At 39.5% G+C, this 24,823-nt stretch overlaps 1 protein-coding gene across 4 annotated transcripts in view; it reads right to left on the bottom strand.

Moving 5' to 3' along the window:
- Window positions 1-24,823, bottom strand: part of ZNF521 (zinc finger protein 521) — a 232,599-nt gene that overhangs the window by 108,791 nt on the left and 98,985 nt on the right. For 3 of the 4 annotated variants that reach the window (XM_075141937.1, XM_075141936.1, XM_075141938.1), the window contains one exon: window positions 10,911-10,995. In XM_075141937.1, coding sequence (XP_074998038.1) covers window positions 10,911-10,995 — 85 coding nt within the window. Of the gene's footprint in view, window positions 1-10,910; window positions 10,996-21,895; window positions 22,015-23,154; window positions 23,372-24,823 lie in introns of those variants that run through there. The other variant, XR_012672352.1, reaches the window with a different exon arrangement.

Raw genomic sequence — 24,823 nt, 5'->3', positions numbered from 1 at the left:
TTTAAGGGCTTGACATTTTTGTGCACAGAAAACTTTAATTTGGTAATATTTACCTTTCTCATTTAGCAATTAGATTTTTTTTTTTTTATTTCACAGACATTTATACCTGGTTTGCTGGTTGCTAAAGCAGCTGTCTTACAAGCTGAAGGACATGATAGATAGGCCATTCAGCTCTTACACACGTGCATACACCCGTGTACATAAGAAGAGAATGCATTCAATCATAAAACAACTTGTATTTTAAGTAGATATTACCATTTCACTTTACTATTGGTTTTCTACTGGCTCCACTTGAAGAAAGTAACTCTACATGTCAAAAAGGGTGTGCAGGAATATCTTCTGACCATACATGGTCTATGAGGCATGCAAAATTAAGGATTTTTACCTAAATATAATTCTAAGCTCCCAAAAAGGCAGAATTAAAAGTACTGCTTACTGAAAACATGGTAGTAGCTCTACCTCTATGCTGAGGAGACAGGAGGAGTTACTTTCCTCAGTAAGGATCACTGTGTCACTGGTTAATTCCTGTTCTATGCCCCTCATTAGCATTACTCTCAAGTTTCTGGTTAACATATCCGAAATATTAAGACATAATAAGTACGAAGGTGCAGATAATTGGATATTAACCAGAACATACTTGACTGGGCAGGAGGTAGGGCCTTGCTTAAACTAATCCTGAAATGTATTAATCACCCATTAATAAATGGGTTTCAAATTCATTTTCTATTATAGAACACCTCTGAGTATCTAAGCTTTTTCTAATAAAATGAGTTGGAATAACAGGATAGGAATAAGAAACACTCCAATTTGAGGCTGGTTTGAATTAATTCCCTATAGCTTGTTGTTAAGTTCATTGAAAACAATAATCCTGGTATGAGTGACTTACTTTATAAGGTTGAGAAAATAACCATATATTATAGTACTTATAGGCTCTATTTGCAGGTGCAAATGGTCATACAGAGGCTAAATTCAGAACAGAGCTAGTTCACTGGAGAACTGCTATAGCATTATCTATATTTCTTAAGAGCAAATATAGCTCTATAAGACAAGTACCATAAGACCTGCATCAGCTCCAGATAGATGTTGCCAATTAATGATTTTCAGTGTGAAGACAGGTATACATGTATGTCAACTTCTGTAAAAAAAAAATTCAAACACCTCCTCTTTCCACCCCGGCCCAAAATGTGGTCCGCACTCTGGTGACCCAGGCTTTTGGAGGGTGGAAGAAGAATGGTGGGAGGGCAAATACTCAGAGATTATGAAATCCAGTTAAGAAGCCTGGTGGGGTGGGGGAGAGAGTGAGGGAGGGTGGTATTAAGCTCAGAAGCCCCAGCTTCGGACAACTTTGCTGATTTTGCATTAAGCATGCACCCTTAACCAACGTTACTAACTAGCTGGTTGTACTTTTCTCAACTAAGAGGCTAACTGGCTGCGCACAGTTAATCTCTAAATAATGGAAGTTTTTGTTAACTGGGCATATTTAAAATCCAAAGAGAAATGCAAAAAACAGAAACAAAATCTCAAGTTTTCCTCTTTTTTTTTTTTTTAAATATAATATTCTTACATGTCCAGGATAATTTTTGAATGGATACTTTAGCATTTTTATTAATTGAAATGGGTGCCCACTACAGCACCAGAAAAAACCCACCAGAGTTTCTTATTGTTACTAACGAAGAAAATTATAACAGACATGGTTGAAGTACTATTATTCCCCTTTCTCTCTTCTTGCTGTCCTCAGTGTTATTTACATTGATGTGAATTGCAAGTAAACCAATATTATCCATCTCTGTGTTTTTTCCTTAATTTGTTGACTTTAATTTTAGTAAGTCTTAAATAAGCGCTTACTGAAGATGAAGTAAGATATGCAAGCAAGTAGTCCTTTTATCAACAATTTTGCCACAGAAATACACAAACATTTCAATGGCTCTTCATTAGCAAACAAATCAACAAGTGATATTTTAATGCATGACTTTATTCCATCTCTGTGGGGACCGTAGTTGAGAGTGTGATGTACAGTACAGAGAAAGGAATCATCAGCCACAATGTCCCAGGGCTCTATCCATTGAGGACTTCTCAGCCTCTGCTTAAAGAGTGCATTTAATTGACTGATAGACAGTAGCTTCTTTGTTCACAGAAGACAGCGAAGTAATGGCAGCTTGAAAATCGTACCATCTACAGGATCTCCTGAGACTAGTAACAGGGGGATATGTGTCAGGAATAAATAAATAATCTAATTATTAAGCCACTTCCTGTCAAGTTAACTCCAATTTGTTGGCTTTTGAAGGCAACAAAACGAGGCATTTTTCCTCATTATGCTTCTCTTTTTATACCACTGGTAATCACAGGCGGATTAAAGGGTGCCTGATTGGTTTTTTTGTCAAGGAACTGAGAAGCAGCCAACAGTACAGAAAAACAGAGTTGGGGTTAGAAGAAATTTCATGCTTGTCTCCTTTCCAGCTCCCTAACAGCCCACACTGCTGCCCCATACAGTGCTGCCAGCTGTACAGCAAATGTGTACCCCTCCAACGGCGGCCTACCAGGCCACAGGCTCCATCCTGAGAGCTGTGAGATACCTTGCAATCTTGGCAGGTAGCTACTGCTGTCATAGGCATAATTCTAAAGGTGACCTACGAAACCCCGTCAGCTCACCAAATGCAACAATATGAGCAGCTGAAGTTCGACACCCACTCTCCATATTGGCTTCTTTTGTTTCGCTTCCTGCGCTTACATCGCGGGGAGAAACCTCGGGACGTTACTCCGTCGAAGAATCGGAGGCTTCTCTGCTAAGAACAGGGACGATTTAGAAAAGCGATGGTGAGGCTACCCTCTGTGCTGACAGCTAAACACAGCCCGAAGGAATGTGCTAAGGCGACTGATAAAGCCTGCAACACAAATGGTCAGCAACAAAGAACAAAAGGGAAGGCTGACACCATGCCATTAATGCAGCCCGTGGTGCCTAAGCATTAACATGCACGGTATATCACTGCAGTGGCTCGGAGGAGAATCTTACAGCAGGTAGAGGGAAAGGAGCAACTTTCGTGCTGCCTGGCGTTACCGTTCGGTAGCGTCCCCTTCCTCAGGTGCTATTCATACCACAGGCATTTCTGCAGGAAAAATCTAAAGCTTACGTGTGCTTTGCTTCATTTCTTTACAAAACGAACTCCAGCCCGGATTGTGGACATTTTTCAAATGCTTCTTTCAGCAGTATTATCATTACTATTAATACTACTACTACTACTATTATTTAGTAATAAGACATTTTCATTCTACTTTATGAGAATTTTTTGAGTCCGAGGTGCCCCCCCCTCCAAAAAAAAAAAAAAGGTTCACAGATGTTTGCACACTGTGTCCTGACTTAACCATTTCTTATTTTAAAAGCCAGGATGGTCTTCCCTAAAATCTGTCTCAAAAAGCACGCAACCATTCCTGCTTCCAACCCCCGACAGGACGCGCCAGCTCCACGCGGAGCGGCCCGGCGTGCCCGGGGGTGGCGGGGCGGCGGGGCGCCCGTAGCCCCAAGAGGTGAGACACGTAACCTGAATCCCAGTGAACGGTGCCGCTCTAGCATGTTTACAGCCGCCTTTGCCGTTTCCGAATACATCTTGAATTTTTTGTTAAATTGCGCAGATAATTAAAGCCTCTTCATATTTACAGTCTGCTTCATTGGTACCATGAATTCTGTTTTCAGTTACTGTCTGCAAATTCCCTCTCTGCGCAATTTCATACTAAGCAATAACACTTCATTTTACATAAGTTTTATCTGATGTCCCCATACAGAGCTGCCAGCTGTACAGCAAATGTGCAGCTCTCAAACTGAGGCCTACTAGGCCACAGGCTCCATCCTGAGATCTGTAAGGCACCTTGCTGTCATTGGCAAGCGTTCCCTGCTATCGCTGCTACCATCGCTCCACACTACACACAACTTAAAATCATCTGATTATTAGAATTTGTGGTCCACACTCCATTTTATCCTTTATTTAATCTATCCCCAGATCACACATTTGTTTAAATGTTTTGGCTGGTTTACAAATCATGCAGCCATCTGCACAGTAGGTGTGACACCATTTTTTAGACAAAAGTTACATTACAAAACAACAAAGATAAAGTCATTTGAAATGCTTTGGTGTTTGTTATTCTGCCTGGTTTGCTTGGACCAACTCTAAGAAATAAATAGAATTATCTGTGTAAATCGATGAACATCTATGAAAAACAACACCCAGCAGAACGCAGAGCTTGCTCCATTACCTACGTTAATATCATGACAGCTGAGGAGAGATGACCTGGCCCACTTCTCATCTCTCCTGTACAGATGGCTATTAAAGAGAAAGTATCCCTTTTGTATGGTCCATGCAGAAACCCTTTATGGGCTTTTCAAATAAGCCAGCATTGCCCACAGGAGAGTAGCTTCCTGTTAGTATTAAACAGCCCAGATTTCGTCTATTTTGTAACCCAGCTCCTCACAAAATAAACCTGCGTTTTCTCAGATTTAACACCAAATGCTGGTTTTCCTGGGTATTTCAATGGCATCTACTCATTTTGCAGACAAGGTAACCAAGTTTCCTCTAACTTTTGGACAACTCCTCACCAGCTCTGCCTTTAAATAGGAGATTCCCAGGCATCCAAATGATTTTCTGATGCTAACAGGGTATGATCCGTCTCTTCACTATAAATCAACAACTTCCATTTCTTACTACCCAGGAATCAGTGAAAGATGACTGACAAAAGGCACTCTCCACCTCCTTCCTCCTCTAGCGTGTAGATGCGTATCTTCTTTGGATTCTTTTTCTCCAAACCTCAGGTAAGAGGGACTTCACAATGTCAAGTTTTACTGTACGGTGATTAAACTGACATTCTGAAGACGTGTTACTTGAGGTCAACGTGGTGCAACAAGTATTAGTTGCCCAGCACAGCTTTCTGCGTGTGTGAAAGGAAAATCATCAGGCATTAGACGAATAACAGAATGTGTGAATGCCACATGCTATTACAACCAACCTAAAATTTTCTTGGGCTTCAGAAAGCTGACTGAGGAATTTCCTTTGTCTTGACATCAGTGATGTTGTCCACACGTACCATAATGTACACTGCATAAATGTGAGGCAAATAAGATGATTTATTTTTATAGGTTTATTATGCATGCAGTTAATACATGCATAATGCAAACATGCATATCCACACAACACACAAGCATATATACATATTATATACTTATATCTGACTGTCACTGAAAAACTCAAAAATCATGAGTTGCACTAAAATGTGTCTTTACGTCTTCTAATGGTTACATACTGCTTGTTATTGTAAAACATAGCTGTAAAATTTCTTTGCAGAGAAATTAAAATGTTAGATCCCACTTTCTATATACTTTTCTTTTTAAACTACAATTGTTTCGGCACAGATTTGTTTACTTGGGGCTTAATGAAGTATTTGCTGGTGTAAATGAGAATTCTTCTTGTCAACTGCAGGGTTGCTTCATCCTGTTTTCCCATTTGCTTCCTAACTTTGGTGCTCGGCATCTTTTTTTCTTTCCCTTCATTTCCTCCTCCTGCTCACACCTGCTACCTCGATCAACACTACACAACATCCTCCCCTCAAAAACAAGCGCCCCCTCACCACAACAGACTTCACAAAACATGTTTTATACAGGATACTGAAAAGGTTAAAAAAAGAAAAGACTGTTTACTTCTCAGAAACGACCTATATACAAATTGTCAAAAGTAGGATTGCAAAAAGGTACTGAATCCTGACCGTCACACCCTTCCCCCTTGCTCCCTGACTTTTCAGAGGGGTAGGGGCTCTTGCTGTGACACTGGGGCTTGCTTTCTCCATCGACAAAAGTAGCAGCAAACTACAAAGATTGTGTCTGTTTCCCCCTTTTATCATTCTCTTTGTCAGCCTGATCAGTCCTCAATGGTAAATGTGCTGCTCTGTTGTGCACAGCCAGCGGCTCGCAATTTGCTCACTATGTTTCATGAGACAGTTGTTTGTGGCTGTTTGGAACACATTTACCTCTTTGGGGATTTATGCGCTAGTTGCAATGCCAACCTCCATAGTGATAGAGATTTCTTTCTAACTAAAATAGATAATTAGAAGCTGGTAATTATTGGTCAAGAATTATCAGAGTGCAAAAAATTAAGCTCTTCATAAATAGTTCTTGGCAATGTCATCTCTTTACATTTTCTCATGCCTAACATCACTTTACTCAGAGCACTTACAAATTTACACTACTGATGTTGAGCCTCATAATTTTATATGGAGTAATTCCTTTTCTGAGTTAAACACGTCGGAACTCCCCCAGTTCCGATCCACTCGGTATGTGCATGTGTGCAAAATCCTAGGCAAATGTTAGGGCAACTGTTTATTCTATTTACACTGAACTGCATCAGATACTACAGATGTAAAGGAACCAGTGGAAGAAAAAACAATGTTTAGCTTGTCTGCTTAAAATAACAGGGAAAATAATAGGAGGAGCAGTGGAGTGCAGCAAATAGAACACAAACAATGGCAGACTCTCTTCCTACCCTCTCAGGTCAAACGCCAACTGTAAACTATGTGAGCAAAACAAAGGGATGCCAGAAAGCCTCCCTCTTTTCCACAGACACCATGCACCCAGAAATAGAATTTTCTCAAAGAAAGCTGCTAAAAATGCTACATATTCCACTCAGAGGGAAAAGTAAAAGAAAGAAGGCTGCTGAAGAATTACCATGTTTGCCAGCACTTTCCAAACCCATGTGAAACGCGCCTGGATTTATGTTTCCTCCTTTCCCACTCAGAAGCTGAGAAATTGTTTTACCAACAGATTTCAATACACACACCGACAAACATGGCAATCATCCTCATGATTATCCAAACAAAAGTACATGCTTACATCTAGGTCCAAAATAATGCCTAAACAGAGGCCCTATTTAAAAAAGCCCACAGTTTGCCTCGCTTTCCGTGCGCTGGCATCCCCTAGCCTAAGCTTGAATCAGTGTGTAGTTTAAGCAAACACGGGTGTTGCTTGACGAAGCACGGTGTCTAGAAATGTGTGGACAGATCTGGCAGTCAGAACTCTTGAACTTTCACTCACTTAATGCAAGCAAGGAATTCCACTTCTTTGCCTCTTTGTCCTCGTCTATTCAATGGAAAAGGCTTATTGCCCTGTCCCATCACAAAGATGTTGGGAAGACTCGATTAAAGGCTGCAGAACAGTTTTAAAATGGGAAGTTCTAGAAGCAATGAACTTGTAGTTACTGAGGAAAGCCATCCCTATGACATCTTTTTAATATATAACTTGCATAATAATGAATATAAATTGTACAGTTGTCAAAGATACTTAAAGTTACACTTCACTGGGTCATCTGCAGATTTTATTTTCCATTAGGTGGCATAATCCCTCTTGTTGAATTGATTGAAATGTATAATAAAATCTGTAAAAACACTATATACCCTCCTAACAAAGAAGAGTAAGAGGCTTTTCAAATAGCCTCTAATCCCTCTTCCCCTGCTAAATGTCTAGTTGAGATTATATTTGATTAGACAAAAACACACACATACACACAACCTAAAAATACCTACCCTCAGTGGAGCTATTTTAGCCAACAAAGTAATTCTGGTTGCCTTATTTAAAAGTCTAAGTTTCACACTGGGGTTTTATAAACGTATCTTTGCCTCAGTGACCTTCCGTAATGCAACTTCTCTCTGTGGATGTTAGTAACATGAACTCAGTTTATATCCCAGGATCGTGTTCAAGGGGCACAGTAATTAGACAGGACACCATCAACTTTTCTAGGCTCCCAAACTGCTAAAAAGATTGTGAGTAGCAACCGTTTCCCTCAGCTGGCTGAGCATGTATCTCTACCAGTGGTTCCTACCCATTTCTGAGTGGAGTCTGGCAGATGACTTTCCACCTTCTTGTTTGTCCCATGTCCCAGCTGCCTCCCCTTTTCTCTTTTCCCTGAATTATGATTATGGAGTTCTTCAGGTAAGAAGACACTACATCCATCAATAACCGCAACACAGATAAAGCTAGCATTTTACTATGAGAGGAAATAACAGTTCCTGAGACTGTGTGATGACGTCTGTAAAGGCATTTATTGCCCCTACATTTGATCTAGGGATTATCACACTGTTTGACTTTTAACGCCTGCCTTCCCAGATTATCTTCCCTCTCTCTCGCATTTAGTGTCTTTCTTTTTTTCTCTCTCTCTTCCTGAAGCTTTCTCAGTTTCCCTTCCCCAGAGGAACAAAGACACTACATCTTGTTCTGCCAATCTCCTACTGGGAAAGCAGGGCAGGAAGACATGTTTTATCAGATACATGTAAGAAAGGGAGGGACCATCATGTTTAGGAAACCATTTTTTGTTGTTTGGTAAATGTGCTGTGTCAACAAGTCAATATTCACTTAAATGTTTCATCTAATATATTTTTCAATCTACATTTGATATGCACGCAGATATCTATGGGTATATATATGGGTTATGTATTACATATCTTCACACAAATGTGTTGACATGCATGTTTTCTGTATTATATATGAATACTATAAGCCTACCTACAGATGCACATAAACTAAGGCCAATTTTAAATAGCTTGATGTCACCCCTTGAACCTTTCTCTCTAGACAGAATACGGTCTTGGAAAAAGGCCTGTGAACAATGATATAAATTAAAGGGGAGGGGGGAGAGTGAAATTAGAAAGATAGCTAAGGAAAAATCCAATTAGTGGTGAGAAGGCTAACGGAATTGGAGATCAGAAATTATTTTTCCCTGTGCTTCGATTCCGAGGTCACATTCAAAACTCTCCAGAATGTTGATATTCCTTTCACTCCACCCCAACACAAAATCCCCTTGCATTTACTTAATCGAGGCTACATCATTAGGAGCTGCACTGTTAAGTCTGGCAGTGCAGATAAGAATCTTCCACTGAACACAGATTACAAGCATGACCGGCAAATCTCCCTGCATGTTTTGCAAGCTCTTTCTTTATTTCACTGGGAAGATTTTATATTAAGCACATTTAAATCTGTGTCACTATGGTTATGTCATGAAGCAATATCATGCATGATTAGATACAACACAGACAAAACAATTAAATATTTTTTAACAGATTCTCTTTCTCATTCAACCTCAACCTTTTAGAAATAAAACATAGGCAGTTAATAGCTGAGTTTGAGAAAATCTCAGTCTTTTCAGATCTGCAGGCTGAAGCTAGCTGACTGGATTTGTCCTGCTTTACTGTCTCTCCTCCTTCCTCTTCTCCCATTCTGACTCTTTACTAAAAATCATCCAGAAAATAGAGAAAAAAAAAAGAAAATCTGAGTATTTCATGAAAGAAGTGGGCTCCTATTCCGAAAATGTGAGGCACTTGGGAAGTGGGTGGCAAGCAAACACACCACTCTGCCATTCCAGCACCATCCCTTACCCACAGTGTCCATATTCCTTGTGCCACTCTATGCTACAATTAAGAACATGTCAAACACTGGATTCAAAGAAAACAGCAGAAATGGTGAGTTCTGTTGTTGGTAATAACCTACTTTTAAATTCCACGTTACTGACCCAGATCGAATACTGTGAAGCAGTTCAAATTATCTCCTCCCCAAGGACGCAAAATATCAAAACTAAGGCTTAATCCAAAAGGCAAATCGCTTTGCTCCTTTACATTTGCGTTTATTCATTTTTATGAAAAGTATATAAAATGTTCATGCTCTAAATGTATTAAAACTTATTAATAAAGTACCCAGAAAAATGGGCTATTAAGTTTTGGCAGGTAACTTTCTTTTACCATGCAGCCAAATTACTAGTGCTCATGGAAGAAATCTGCATGTTACCTTTAAAGAAAAAAAATGAGCATCAAACTAAGTATAAAATGAAAAAAACCCAGCAAATTCTCTTCTGTTGGATATGTAATTACTGGCTTCTATACCATATCGTTTGGTCTGTGCTTTGCATGCTTTTCTATTATTATAGCAAGAAAAACAGTGTAAGGGAAACAGGAGTATAAAATCAATGGTATCCATTTCTGTCTTGAAATGTGAAATTTGGAAAAGAGGCTAAAAACAAAACGAGACAATCCTGGCAATGTTATCTTATTAGCGGGCAAATGATGTGCTTGATAAATTTAATTGGTTGATAGAACTCTTAGTGCTATTACTGAGTGGTTACCAAATTGAAAACATTATGGGTAATCCTAGGGGAATAAGCAAGTAATAGGAAAATATGAATATCAAAGAAAAAGCAGCTTTTGTTTTATTCCAATTTACAACTGTAACAGCCTTGTAAACATCAAGCCAGGCTTGGATTCAGGAATCCTAAAAGACTTAAATGCTTGTACCTTAAAGAGCAGATTCCATTACTGAATACTACAATTCCTTATTTTTTCAAATAAATGATAGTATTTAATTGTATACAGATAGGCTCAGGATTTTTTTCCAGACTGCTCAAACACAACAAACAATACTATTTTATGGCCATTTGAATTATTTATATTTCCTAATGACAAAAACTCGCCAGTTTTGATTTGGTACCAAGGTGCTTGAGAAGTACACAGTAGTGTCATTACCATAATAACTTCTGAAATTAAAACCTGTCTAAAACTCTACGGAAAGCTAACATCCAGTTCATTAACCATTCCTGTTAGTTTGTTTTCAATAATGCAAAAATGATTAGAAGTTTAATTTGCTAATCACCTGTGTTTTGACTGGCAGTGGATATACAATTCTCTGCAGAAGTCTAAACTAGCCCTTGCAGAAAATAAAATATGCTAATGCTTTATCAAGTCTAATAATATGAATAAAAAAATCAATCATGCCTACGTTAATCATTGATGGATGCACAATTAATTTCTCCTTAACTCTGTTTAATTTTAGAGGCAATGATGATCATGAGTAAGAGAAATGGCTATCTGTCTTTCAGAAGTTTCAGTGCTTCACTTACCAATCATGTGGTTTGCAACATGAACTTGGATATCCCATTCGTTGTAGAAAACCATCTGACATTTGATGCACTGGTAGGTCTTCTTCTAAAGAAACAAGGGTAGATAAAATTTACTGAAACATACAATTGGAACCATTTCATTATAACTCAAAATACTGAGTTCAAAGTGGTCATTTAAAACTCTCCAGCAGTGTTTTCATTAAGGCTTTATTATTAATATTAAAAAATAACACTGCAGTTCTGTAGTACCTGTTACCTGAGTTTCCTGAAACTCTGTAGAGATTGGTTTTTTTCAGCTTCCTAAGTCCATGGACAGACCAGTATTGCTGCAACACCAGCTTTACATTCATGGAAGGCAAAATGTGGGATGTGATTCAAACAACACGGAAATCAGTGTGAATCCTTCACTTTATACCAATGGATTAGGCCCACTACAGAACTGGGGAGAAGCCAGGAACAGAACACAGAAATCAGAAATCTGCTTCTCCCTCATTCTCAACTGGGCTGCAGAATCTCCTCTGCACCATAGATTTTAAATGGTCCATCAGGTTGCCAGCTTTCAAGGAGGGAAAAATCCCTGCGAGTCTGGACAAATGGTTACTGTATCCAGTTGCTTCAATATCTACTGGCAAGCCTGTACTATAACTGGGAAGGCTGGTTAGAAACCAGCCAGAGAGCAATCCTTCTGGCCACATTAGATTGGGTCTGACTTACTTAAAAATCATGATGTATACAGATCAGATTTCATTATAAACAAGGAAATGCATTACTCTGCTCTCTTTGGTGCATGGGAAAAGTTTTTTGTTTGTGTCTTGGTGTCTTTCAAAAGACATCTGCTATTTCACTTTTCTATAAGGTGTATCACTTGTCCAAGACATTTTAACATCCTAGGAAAGTAACTTTCTTTTCTCTTATTATTTTTCTTGACCTGAATTGGCCAGAGATTTGATATTGGAAAGCATTGCTTTAAAAGTGAAAACTAAGAGTATATTAAAAAGTAAAATTTTGGTTTTTCATCATAAGACTTAAAATCTGCAGTTATCCAGGCATCTAATGAGACAAGGCGGATTCATAAAATTATTCAACTGCATAATTGTAGTACCAAGGACTCAAGTCCTAAGGTAAAAGTCCTGGAGAGCTCAATTGTTGTTTTGAAGATGCAATGAAGGCAAGGTAAGCCCTGAACTGCCACATCAAGGCAGTAACTCAAGAGACACGTATCTTTCCGTACAGCCACAGACACCTTGCCTACATCAGCAAAAAGAAAAAAAAAGGAAAAACATATATTTTTTAAAGAATGTAAAGTTACAAAAAGCTGGCACAGATGTAGTAAATTGCAGATTTTATATATATTAGTTGGGGAAGAAGTAGGTTTTACCGGATAATGTGCATTGAAAATCCAGCCTGTCTTGTATATATTTAACTTCTGAAGAGTGTTATGCAGGTATTATTGATTATATTTTTTAAAAAAAAGCTTTTTCCCTGACTCTGAACATTATTAAAGACTTGCTGGATTTGTTATCAGCATCTAAATTTAGATGCCCTGTCCCAGGCAAATAAAGTGCCCATCCATTAACTATTTTTCTACTTCAAACCTGTAGGCAGGAATATAAAGACTTTTTCAACATATGTCATTTTGTCTTACCAAGTTAACTGAAAAATTAGTGACTAATCAAAGTCAACTCTGAAATTAAGTGTTCCTGTGGGCTCCTTTTTACAGTGTCCCATTGCTTCTCATACACAGAGGCTATTTTAATTTTCTTGATGACAATAACAAAATGTATTGCATTGCTTCTTGGTGGAAATAATCATAAGCCTTTTTTGCTGTTTTTCATTTAAATCAACTTTAGTTTTCTGAAATGTAACCAAGTTAAATCCTTATGTAGACAAACAAAATCAATAGGCACCCAGAAAACAAATCTGCTTTGACTTAGTTTTACAGTTATAATTTGTAAAGCCTTCTGTTTTAAAAGATACAACACTTCTTCTCTTTTTTGATGTTGTGACAATACTGGTAACATTGGTAGAAATTCAAATTCAGTCTAAGGATTTCCTATTATATGTTGGTAAATTTAACCTTACTGCACTACATCTAGATCTATCAAAGACCTCTAAATAATGACAGTCACGATCAAAGATTTATTATGCTAAGCTCTTTACAAGATGCTTTTTGATGCTGACATATAGAACAACAATATTGCATAAATAACAATCACTCTCCCTTTTTTTAAAACATTGTTTCCCTTTAGAACTAGTTAGAAAATATTTCTTACTCCCTGATGACTGGCACTATATATTGTTTATTAGCATACCCCTAGCATTATTCCTGATATGTGACTTTGTTCAAAAACAAAGAAACATAAACTTAATGGCTGGTCTTTTCTCTTGTTAGCACAGTAATGCAGAGTGCATGTCAAGAATTGTTGGCAAAATTATGACTGATGTACATAATGACAACACATACAAAGGTTGGGATTTTTTTGAAGTCTAATGCCAAAAAATACTCTTTTGACAACAACCAAAAAATAATAATTTACTAGTGCTTACTAGCCCCTTCAAAATGATCTGACATATTTGCAGAATCACACACAGAGGTTTTCTTTTTATCATGAAGGGAATAATGTTTTTGTGACTGCTGCTTGATCAAACACTAGTTCTTTTTTGCTTCCAAACATATTCTAAAATGTTGACATCAAGTTTTATTAACTCAACACACACTCATCTCAAAGTGTCTAAACTTGTGCATGGTTAAGTTTTTATTTTAAAAACAAACTCAATAAATTCCATTTAGTCTTAGATTTTCAAATGATCAAACCCAGTCATTTTCACACCACGTTGAACAAAAACCACATACTTATTTCCATATGTTTCGCATTCTAAGGAAGTCCTTTTTCACAGCAAGTTACATCTTAGTCTCACAAGCTTTGTCAGAAGAGCCATGGGACTCGTAATTCTCACAGGAGCTCCTGGGTCCTGATGTGCTTCATGGCTGGTCCCAATTCCCTACTGCGGTGAGACCCAGCCCCTCCTCACTCCGTGCTCCCACCAAGGGGAAGCTTGGGGGAATAAGACAGAAATGAGCCCTGGGGTTTTGCAGCTCCATGTCCCTTGCCTGGATAGCGGGCGAAGAAGCCTTGCAGCACTTGTGTAGCACAGCACAGAAGAAAAATTGGGTTGTGACTCAAGGAGGCATTAGAATCTCTCTTGAGTGTCTCCAGCCCTTTGCAATACAAGATGGCTCCACAGAGAAACAAGCGCGGGGCTGTGACAGCCATCTTTCCTTGCCTCGCTGCAGCTGTTTGCAGCGAGGAGCCCTGGCTGAGCTCCAGTGCCCGAGTCACCTGTGCCTACGGAGCACTCGGCAGGACAGAGCGGGCACCCAGGCCTTGCTGCTCCACCTCACAGCCCAGGACATATCAGCTCCACACCGTGATGAAGGGTGGACAGCTGGGGGCACTTACACCCTAACCTGCCACCACTGTGTTTGCCAGAGGACACCTGTCAGCCTCCCGCGAGAGACAGAAACATGACGACATTCTCGCTCTCCCCTCCAAACACAAAAAACAAGCCGACGCGCATTTCTTGTTACAGACTAATTTCGTATCAGCAAAGGTGGGCCGCAGAAGACCCTTACCAGTGCATGTCCCTATGGACTCGGGCAGGACCAGTATGGTATCTGGAGAAGCCGTACTGCGTTCTAAACTGTGCCTTGTTGCAAAACTTCCAAAGGTTTGTTCCAGAGGAAAGTGACACATACATTATCAGATGGGATTAAGAAAGTGGTTTAACTTTTTCCTTTTATTTCTTGTATTATTGTGGCCTCATCGTTTCATAAAAACTCTTCAATGAACAAGTCCACAAACCTTCACTAAACCCCCTCCTGTCAAGAACCTAAGTGCCAATTTGTTTCCTACATGCTGAGCGTAAATCTGAGGCCCAAGTCATTCCTGGGGCCATTAAAAATTGTCGTAGAAGAGTAACTGCTTGGACCAGGTGTCTCACAAGAGCACCGGGCAATCTGGTTGCCCCTCGCATTCCTGTTTGTTTGCATTCCTGTTTTCACAACCAATTTAAAGCCTTCCGGCATGCAAAGCTCTGTGACTACATTTAATGACTTTTGGATTGGGCCTTCAATCCATGCAGAGCATATGCATGTGTCTCTCTAACCTTTTGAATAATTAATGTCGCTTAGACCTTTAATTATTGTCCTGATCCTCACTTGTCACTTCGCAGTTCTCAGAATTTCCTTTCTATAAAGTGTCCATGTCATGTCAAAGGCTTTGCTCCTTCTATAAACGGCCCAAGAATATGGTCTTTCAATTGGAACTTCAATTCTGTGTCCAAAATTTTATTTGCTTTTATAAAGAAAGTAAAACAACTAATAAACACTCTACTAGAGGATTTACAGTTCTATTCAGAAGTGCTTCAGAAGTATGCAGAAGATCCTTCTATGTAGCCTTCTGTGCCCTGTGACTGTCTGAGGTATCCATACATTCTTCTTTTTCTATTCCCTAGCCTCATTATATTACTTGAAAATGAACTGCATATGCTACTTATCTGTCCATGCTCCACCTCCTTGTCAAAGTCATTCAGAATTTTATCATCTGCCTATTTTGTTCTGACATTTTCCCAGTTTTGTACTATCAGGGAATTTCATCACCTTACTACTTATTCTTTCTTCCAGACTACTGATACGCTGCATAAATTCAACAAAACTGGTGCAAATAATGATTCTTAAGGCTTTCCATTATTCACACCCCTCCAACCTAACCTGCTTCAATTCACAAGACTCCTATGCTTTCCATACCCAAGCTAGTGTTTCTTTTCTTTTTTAATCAAACAAAGTATCTCTCCCTATGCCATACTTATTCACTCAACAGATTAGTCTTTTGTGCTATACAGTTTCAAAAGCTTTGCTAAAATCCTGGTAAATCATGTTTATAGGCTTCTCTGTCAGCACTTGTGGCTACTCTCTCAAAATACTCTTTATTGAAAATTTTAAGCATGATCCTCCCTTTGTGAATCTTTGCCCTCTATCCTTCATTAAATCCAAACTTTCTAGGTGTTCTTCTATCTTGTCTTTGATTAGCCTTTCTCTCATGTTCCTCAGTGTTTAAATCAAGCTCACAAACCAGTAATTTCATGCATAATCCTTACATCCCCTGTTAAATGTCTGTTTAGTAGCCTTTTCCCAGGGTGTTGATACCTCTTCTTAAAAGACTAAATTTATCTGCTTAATGTTTCCTTTTATCTTCAGCTGCTTTCTCTGAGAATTTTGGGATGGATATTTTTCTGTGTTTGTAAGTCACTTTTTGTATACTATATTCCATTATATTACACCTAATCCATACTTCATTCTTCTCCGTGGGGAAGATATGCCACAAGCTCCACAACAAAGCATTTTTTCAACAGTATTGGTTTCCTTGATTACATACACCATTTCTATATCTCCCATATCCCCCTTTTAACTGAATACTTGTTTCCTGTATGAGAAGTAACCAAAAATATGTCTTATACCTTCTAATGCACTGTGTCTACATTCCCTCTTTTGTGTACAGGCTTGCAGGCATCCCTAGTTTATTCTGTGCTCCTTTCAGACCTCTCTTGCATGCATTACCAAAAATAGCTTTGACGTGTACCTGTTAACCTAACAATAACCTCCCGTTTACACCTAGGTATGCTGTTTACCCTTGTCACACCAGTAAAGGGGACTTTCAAGGCTTTTTCCACTCAGTTTCAGCACAGACCAAGGGCATGGATCAATGACACAGCTGAGACAATCTGCTGCCGCCAAAAGAGAGCGATGCCACACCTCCCACATCTTCTGATTCCCCTCTCCCAGACTGAGCATTCAATCACAGTTTCCCTCACATTAATCCAGCGTGGAGCTAATTCAACCTATTAAAACAACAGAAAGGTAACCCAACAAGAGGAAGTGAATAGCTTCCAACAAATCATATGCAAAACCAAGTTAAAACTTGCACACTAACTACAGCAACTTGCCAGTGCCTAATGCTGCCAGCTGACTCTTTACATCATTATTTTATTAAGTGTTTGCAGTGTGCTTGGTCCTGCATGAGGCACAAGAGCAACCATGGTCCCAGCTTATTTGTCCATTTAGCCATTTTTCATCATAGCTCAGATTATTTTTGACAGTACCTTAATTGAGGATTTCTTTTCTATCTTCCTGGATGCTTATTTTGTCAACCTTAAGCTCTAAAAAAACCTAAGCATATGCTAGCCAGTTTCACTGCATAGTTAGCTATTTATCTTGCTTATGGGGCACTGTCATCTTGCATTTTTTTTAACTGACTAATTGCTAACTCTTCTCATTGCTCACACAACACCCTTTAATTAGTATTTCCTGATTGCTTTTAAAAACATGTTCACAATGATTTTATGAAGATTTTTCCATTCTTCTGCTTTTGTTTAGCAGGGTCTTAAGTTTAACGGGGTCTGAGTGCACATGCCTAGAGACAGAATACAATCAATCCCATACGGTAAGCAAAACGAAAAACGGAGAAAAACATTACTTTTTCTAATTTCTTTCATTATCGTTACTTATTGCTTTAATACACATAAAGTACATTGAGGGAGAAATACAAATGTTCATTCTAGCAGTCCTTCTCTACTCTGCTTGAAATCTTGGTCTTGGTCTGCTGTTGTGTCTTTCACCTTTACATTCTGGATTCTGCATTTAATCAAGTCTGTCTTCAATATCTCTTAGTTACAAATCTTTCCTTCCCCTGGCCGATGAAGTGCATTAGCTTGCAATGTCTCACATCCCCACACAGAAAGAAACACATCTTGCAACATTTAAAAATTGCATCTCTTCCCTTTGCGCTCTCTAATACTTTAAATCTCTCTAGGTTTTTGAAACTCAGTACTGAAGTGAGGTACCTGTCAGAAAAGTCACTCTAAAACCTGGTAGCATGTGGCTGTATATTTATTTTCTCTCAATTACTTCATATCAGGTTTACATAGTTTATGAGTACAAACAGCTTTAAGTACTGTGAATTTGATTTGGGATCTGAAAAACAAATACACTTCTTTCTGTCTTTCTATCCTAGGGCCTGATCCTGGGTGAGGCTGAGCCTCTGAGCACTGCAAATATATGTGCTGAGCAGCGCTCAGGAATCTGGGCCTGACTGTATCAGCAACTGAACTTTCTGTGAGCATCCCCACCTCTTTCTGTCTCCTTACATTGCGCTTAAAATCAAAGAAGGCTGCCAACCTGACACCCTCTGAAGCCAGAGAGCTGCTAACCCATCAAGAGGCATCTCAGCATCTCAGTATCAGAGCAGCTGTGTGGCTATGGACTTTAAGGAGAAACTACGATCAAGACTGCACTGATAATTTTGCAGATGACGTGGCATCAAAGCACAGGCAGTAGAGCATGACTTGGCAGATCTGAGATGCAAAAAGCTGATATTCTGAGTAAGCTGATAGACCTTTTTCTTTTTAAAGTTGCTTTTTTCCCTTGTTTTAAAAAAGGCATACTGAGACAGACTGTCATTCAATAAAGCCACTACTTTCTTCACTAACAATCAGCAACAGATGTAGTCCCATAAAATTAATAGTTTGCAAGTACGCACAAGAGAATACTCTTTTGTCTTTTTTCTCCATCACAAATTTTGTAAAAGCTTTCTGGATTTTAACAGAAAGGCAAAATTGGGGGCTTTTTATATACCTTATTTTGTTTGACTTAAACACTAAAACCTCTTTTCTCCCACACTATGGAGAATTAATGCTGATTAATTTCACTTTCCAAAGTGTGACTCAGGACCCTCCCCCTGCCCTTAATTGTCCACTTTCAACTCAACCTTTACTCCTGCAGAATTCTGGGCTATTACTTACCAGATAATTTAATCCTACAGAATAGAATTTGTGCTCAAAAATATGCAACATTAATATTAATGTACAAACAGCAATATATTACTCATACATAATATATAAGAAATTAATTTTCATTGAAGTATCTGGAGAAGAATTAAGCCCCTTAGATCCTTCTCATGCAATTAGCTCTGCACTTGGGGAAGTCAATGGGACTTCACAAACGAAAGCTTCACATGATAACACTGGCAAGACTGGGGTTTTACAAAGGCTTGCCTACACTACGAAATATGCCATGAACAGAGTTCTACAATCATACTGCTGTAATTATAGTACTACCCTGTATGGATACTCTTAGGCCACATCAATGTTAACAAATATACTGGTAGCATCTGAGCTGGCACACAGCTGCTGACATTGCAAGGATGCTTGACTGCGTGCCCAGTTGGAAAAACCTCCGCTGGGGCAGCACAGCTGCCCAAGGAAGTGGTGTACCAGCAAAACAAGCACTCCGCTGAGCCAGTCTTCAATGCTATCCACAATGATTTGTGTCTAGCCATTTTTTCCTGTGAAGACATACTTGCTTTCCTCTAAGGGAATTAAGGGAACTTCCCAGAATTCCCTCTGTCCCATTTCATAATCTTTTACTTTCACAAGAAGTATTAAAATTTCAGCAGTTCCTCTTAGGTACATCCTGTAATAAGCTCATTTCTTTTTGCATGGGGCTTCAGTCTACCATTTTCCTATCAGAAAAAAGAGATTGCAGAATTTGTTTCAGAAGCAGAATGTCATACTTCCAGGTTTGCAGGACTTCAACCACTCAACCACCATAACACGAACCACCAGCTGTGAAGCAGGGAACACAAGAAAACTGAAGAGCTATGGTTAAGACAGATAGTTCAGGAAAATCATCAGGTGATGCAGACATTCCCTGACTAGGCCTATGAAAGAAGTACCAAGCAGCAGAACACAGTCAATTGCAAGTTGGCCACTGTAAGTGATGGTTGCAAGGTTTTCATATGCAGGCAGCCATGTTCCTAAAGTTTGGCACTGAACCTATTCCAGCCATCAGAGCAGAAACCAAAAAGAGGACTGTTGTAGCAGAGGGAAAACAAGTACAAAAGGAAATCTGGAAGCTTGGACTCTCTGATCATTCTTTTTTGGTGAACCACCCCGTTTCCTACTGGAAAATATAGAAAGGAAGACATGGCCTTCCAGAAATGAAAAGCCATTAGATGTGCCTTTTTGCACAGAACCTTGAATCTGGATAATAGGTAAAAAACAGAGAAAGTCCATCCCACACAGGATACCAAAACTGTGGAAGCATGATCGAAGGACACAAATACTTCCTTCTCTCCTACCTCCCGCCTTGTTTTTTGAGTACACAAGCAGCAAGCAACTTTTAAATGGCCATATCTGTAAGTGGCTGTATTTTTAAGTGGCTCTTCAGAGGCATTTCACAGGCATTACGAATGATCAATGAATGCATGTGAGGCTTTCATCTTGAGGAATAAAAACTGCAGGCAGGGGCTTTTTTCCCAGATTTGCGCATTATTACTGGTAGGACAGTCCTGAGATGCTCAGTATCAGGAGAGGCCCCACCCTTTTATTCCCTGACTTATGAAGCCGTATACTAGCAACAAAGATTTAACCACCAAGGAAGAACAGGATAACATCAACATACATCTGGTAGGTAGGCGCAAAGGATGGTGGAAACCACAGAATCACAGAATGGTTGAGGCTGATCTCTGGGGGTCCTCTGGTCCAGCCCCCCTGCTCAAGAAGGGCCACCTAGAGCCAGACCATGTCCAGATGGCTTGTGAGTATCTCAAAGGATACACAACCTTTCTGGATAACCTGTGCCAGCGCTCGGTCACCCTCACAGTAAAAGTGTTTCCTGATGTTCAGATGGACCTCTTGTGTGTTGGTTTGTGCCCACTGCCTCTTGTCCTGAAACGTCCCATGGTGAGGATGGATGTTAGCAGGAGACACATTTCTGCTGTCATATTCAGAAGAATACACTGTATAAAATACTACAGGTCATATTTTATACAATAATTTGTAATACGATGCAGGGAATGGAATTAATGAAAAATGGGTTTGGCAGGAGAAAAAAGAACCTAAGGGTTTTGAACAGTAGGGCATAAGATCAATTACTGGCCATCACAGAGATATGGGAGGTCAAAGAAGAGGACTCTTTAACAAGATGCCACATATCAGGTGGTTCATTTATGTTCATTTAGTACAACTTCGTGAAACAAGCAGTACTGGGGCTACCTATCCATTTTAAAATAATAGTTAGCCCATTTTATTTCCCTGATGATAGAGTAACAAATTTGGGTGTTATGTTTGTTGTATGAGACAAATAATAGACACATTACATATAACAACTTTATTGAGCAGTGATAAAAAACATTTCTCAAAACATTTACAGTCACTTAAAAAGTTGGTCTGTGAGCACCACAAAGAACGGATCATGGTTTCTTATAGCTTTATTTCTTGTGACTGATTGACTTTTGCGTAAAAACCAGCTATGAACTTCAGTTAAAGCCATCTTCCTGGTTTGGATCTCCAAAAGGCCTCTTTCCTGTCTGGATTCTATCACCTGCTGGGTCACCTCTCTTCCCAAACATTGTAAAAACTTTATAGGCCTTGAGATTCGTATTCATCTATGAAGTTTTTCTTGAAACTGGCCAAGCATAGTCCAAAAGTAAGAGGGGGAAGAGAGAGAACTCTCTAGAAGTATGCAAACCAGCAGACAAAAAGAGACATGCCATGATTTTCCATGTCTTGCTCCTAAAGATAATCAGGCTAGAAAAACAGGGGAAATTTCTTGTTGTTTCTACCCAATCTGAGGTCAGAATACAAATACTCATCACTATTCTGATTTTCCACTGGGGCTGTGCAGAGGGGAAATTGTGGCATGTTACCCTGGTCAATTGGCCAGCAGATACACGTACAGGGAAAGCCCCATGAGGACAGTGGGCTGCACAGCTGACCTGTTGGAGTGTACATCTCAGGATGTTTTGTCTCATAAAGTTTTGTTGAATCTAGATTTGCCCTCTCTAGAGATGCTTAAGGTCCACATCCCTGTGTCCCTCTCCAGGTCTGCCTTCCTTCAAGCAGGCATTCCCCCCACTGCATTTTTTCATAGAAATCTTGGTTTGGTGCTCTTGAAAACTTCAGAGAACACATTATCCTTTCTTCCTCTCATGCAGAGTTTTCCACAGGTGTGAAGAAGGTGCCTCTCCAAATTCCCCATCTGAAGCCTCTGACAAATAACAAGACAGACAAACAGTATTAGATTTTAATGATCAGTGGACAGGAAACTAAGAAATCTCACTGCAATTATCCCTCTTGCTTCTGTTCAGCAGCTCCCAGCCAACACATGGGCTTCCTTTCACAGACTGACTTCATGGTGTGTGTGTGAGAAGGTGGAAAGTTTGCTGCTTAACTTTGGTGGGATTTACAGCACAGGATAATAAATAACACCATCCTTGTCAAATTCAGAGAGGACTCTGTCTGATAGCTCACTACTGAAAGTGTGAAGACAAAGAGAAGAGAAATGCTTAAGCCTGTATCTTGTCAGTCAGTCCATGGCAGTGGACTGCCAGAAATTAGAGTGGACCAGAAATCAGAGCATAGTGTAATGTGAAGGTGGCCTACTGTGGCAAGAAAAACAGGGTAGCCCTTCCTAAAAATATATATGGTCACATCTTAAACAATACCTTCCTGAAAACAATGTCAAAATGATGCAAGAAGACAAAAACGGTATTTTTAGTGAGCTCATTCTGAAACTCCAGAAGCAGAAAATATGTTTGCCACAGATTAGTTCCACAAACTATTTCAAAGCCAAATCTTTGTGCCAGCAACAAACCTTCTTTAGCTTTTTCTGTCCCCAAATCCAAAATCCAGCATGAACATCACTTGTTCTGGGCCTGGATTCACTGACAGGAAACCCAAGGCACTACTTCTTATGTTTACATTACAAGTTTATGTGCTTATTCATAAAAATCCTGTAGACAGAATGATCAGCTTGGATTGCTGATGAGGAGGATTATTTTAATTTCTTTATGTATTTCAATTAAATGCATGACTATTGATTTCAGTGCATTTTTTTCAGTTAAAAGCCAGTGATTTATGTTGCTAAAACGCTATTGCCTGCCCTGCCAAAAGCATGCATCTGGGAATATTTCTGGGTTGCTCAGAGTCTTTTCTCTCTTCTTTCCACCTCTGACTGCCAGTGCATGCTGTTGAAACAAACCAGCTACTTCAAAAGGCAGTACCTGTTTTCTGTCTTTGTGAGTCTCGCAGTGTTTTGAGAAGGGGGGAGGAATAGTAAGAGAAGAAAGGTAGATTCAGGGCCCAGGAATAAAGAGAAAAAAATGTAATGATAAAACAGTACACCTACCTGAGCTCCATTCTTTCTCCCAGGTTGATACCATTTCTGGATTCATCTGAAGTCAGGCAAGTTGAGTTTCAAGGAGCCACCAGCTCTCCGCAGCATCTGAATTTTGTGACCCTGTCTCCACAAGCTCATTGTCAGCCTGCACTTTCACGGCTCCTTCCAGAATGGTGTGATGTGCCCAGTGTCCCCTGCTGTGACATGCCCATCCTGGCATACAGCTCTGCACAACCACAACAGGACAGAAGAGCAGCCCCAGATTCACACTTATTCTGTTCTTCAGATGGTGTGACAGTTGCTAGTTCTTTCCTCTGTCCAGCATTTTTGATACTCTCTGTTATATTGAGTTTCTGCAAGTCTTTTGCAACACCTAAATAAGCATATTTATTCCTGCAGTAATTTGGCAGTGTACTTGCACTGCTCCTTCTCTTCTCAGGACCAGAAAACCCAGAGTGTTCTTGTATTATTAATGAAGGACTGTCTGCATTGCCACAGGTAATACAGTACTCACATGAGCTTCACATTCATGGAACAAAGTGATACATAACTTAAGCTACTTACAGAAGCAATTACGCTCGCTGAGCATCTCTCTGGAAGTTACCAACAGGACCCCAAACTGAGCGCAGTTGCACATATGGATACACTAGCATAAGATAGGTTTTAGCAGTAAACTGTTGGTGTAAGCTGGAGTCCATTCCCTCCTCCCCTGCCAGCTAAGCAATTAACAATATAACTATTATTGTACAGTTACGCTGGTATGATTCTGCAGATACAGAAGTTGTGAAGCTTGAGAAGTGAGGGCACACCTTCTGCTGAGTCAGGTGTTCTCTCATTAGGTGCATGACAGCATATCAAGGAGGAACAAGGGAAGCAAGGCCACACAGTTTTTCTTGAACACTGCTTTTCATCTTCCAAGTGATTTACAAAAAATGTATCACAATTAAGCATGGCAACACACTTTTCAGGAACTATCAATCTTATTTTCTGAGTAAGGAAAATGAAGCAGAGATGTTCAATTAGATTTGTCTGAGTCAACAAAGCAAATGAGTGACAGAAAAAGGACTGATGTCTAGTTCCCAATTCACTATAATATCAGATCTTGTTCTCCACTTTTAAACATTAACTATCACCAAGAAGTTTATTATCCTAGCCTAACAGTGTGCTGGCAATGATTCAAGATCTTTACTAGAAATCTACAACCTGAATTCAGCATGTCATTAAGCTCAGAGAGTAAGTTACAGATTTACCAATTTTAGAGCTCTTTCAATAGCTGGCTATCCACAATCTGCCTGTTTAAGTCTGTCTGATAGCTTCCGGGTACTAGATTCAGCAGTATGATGGGTTTAATGAGTTCTGACCTGTTCCCCATCCCAACTGAAAGGTAACTTTCAGTGAAGATGATTCAGGTCAACATCTTTCACTTGGCAAGCAGGGTGAGCTCAGCAGGTGATAGCTCAGCTGATGACATTATACCATGTTAGGGTAATTGCACCCTATCACATTATCGAGTACAGGCTAAAAAGGGAAGTTTTCTAGTTCAACCATGAGAATACTTGGCAAAGAAGCCAGAAGTGACATTTTTTAGTGTTATCTTTGACCTTAAAAGGATATTTCCTAGTACTCTTACCAAGGTAATCTATTACTGAGTAACAAAGGGTGTTCAGCACTATTAACT

The sequence above is a fragment of the Calonectris borealis genome, chromosome 2, assembly GCF_964195595.1.
Source record: "Calonectris borealis chromosome 2, bCalBor7.hap1.2, whole genome shotgun sequence".
NCBI lineage: Eukaryota > Metazoa > Chordata > Aves > Procellariiformes > Procellariidae > Calonectris > Calonectris borealis.
Note: the sequence above shows the minus strand (reverse complement) of the source record. Positions and strands in the feature narration are given on the sequence as shown.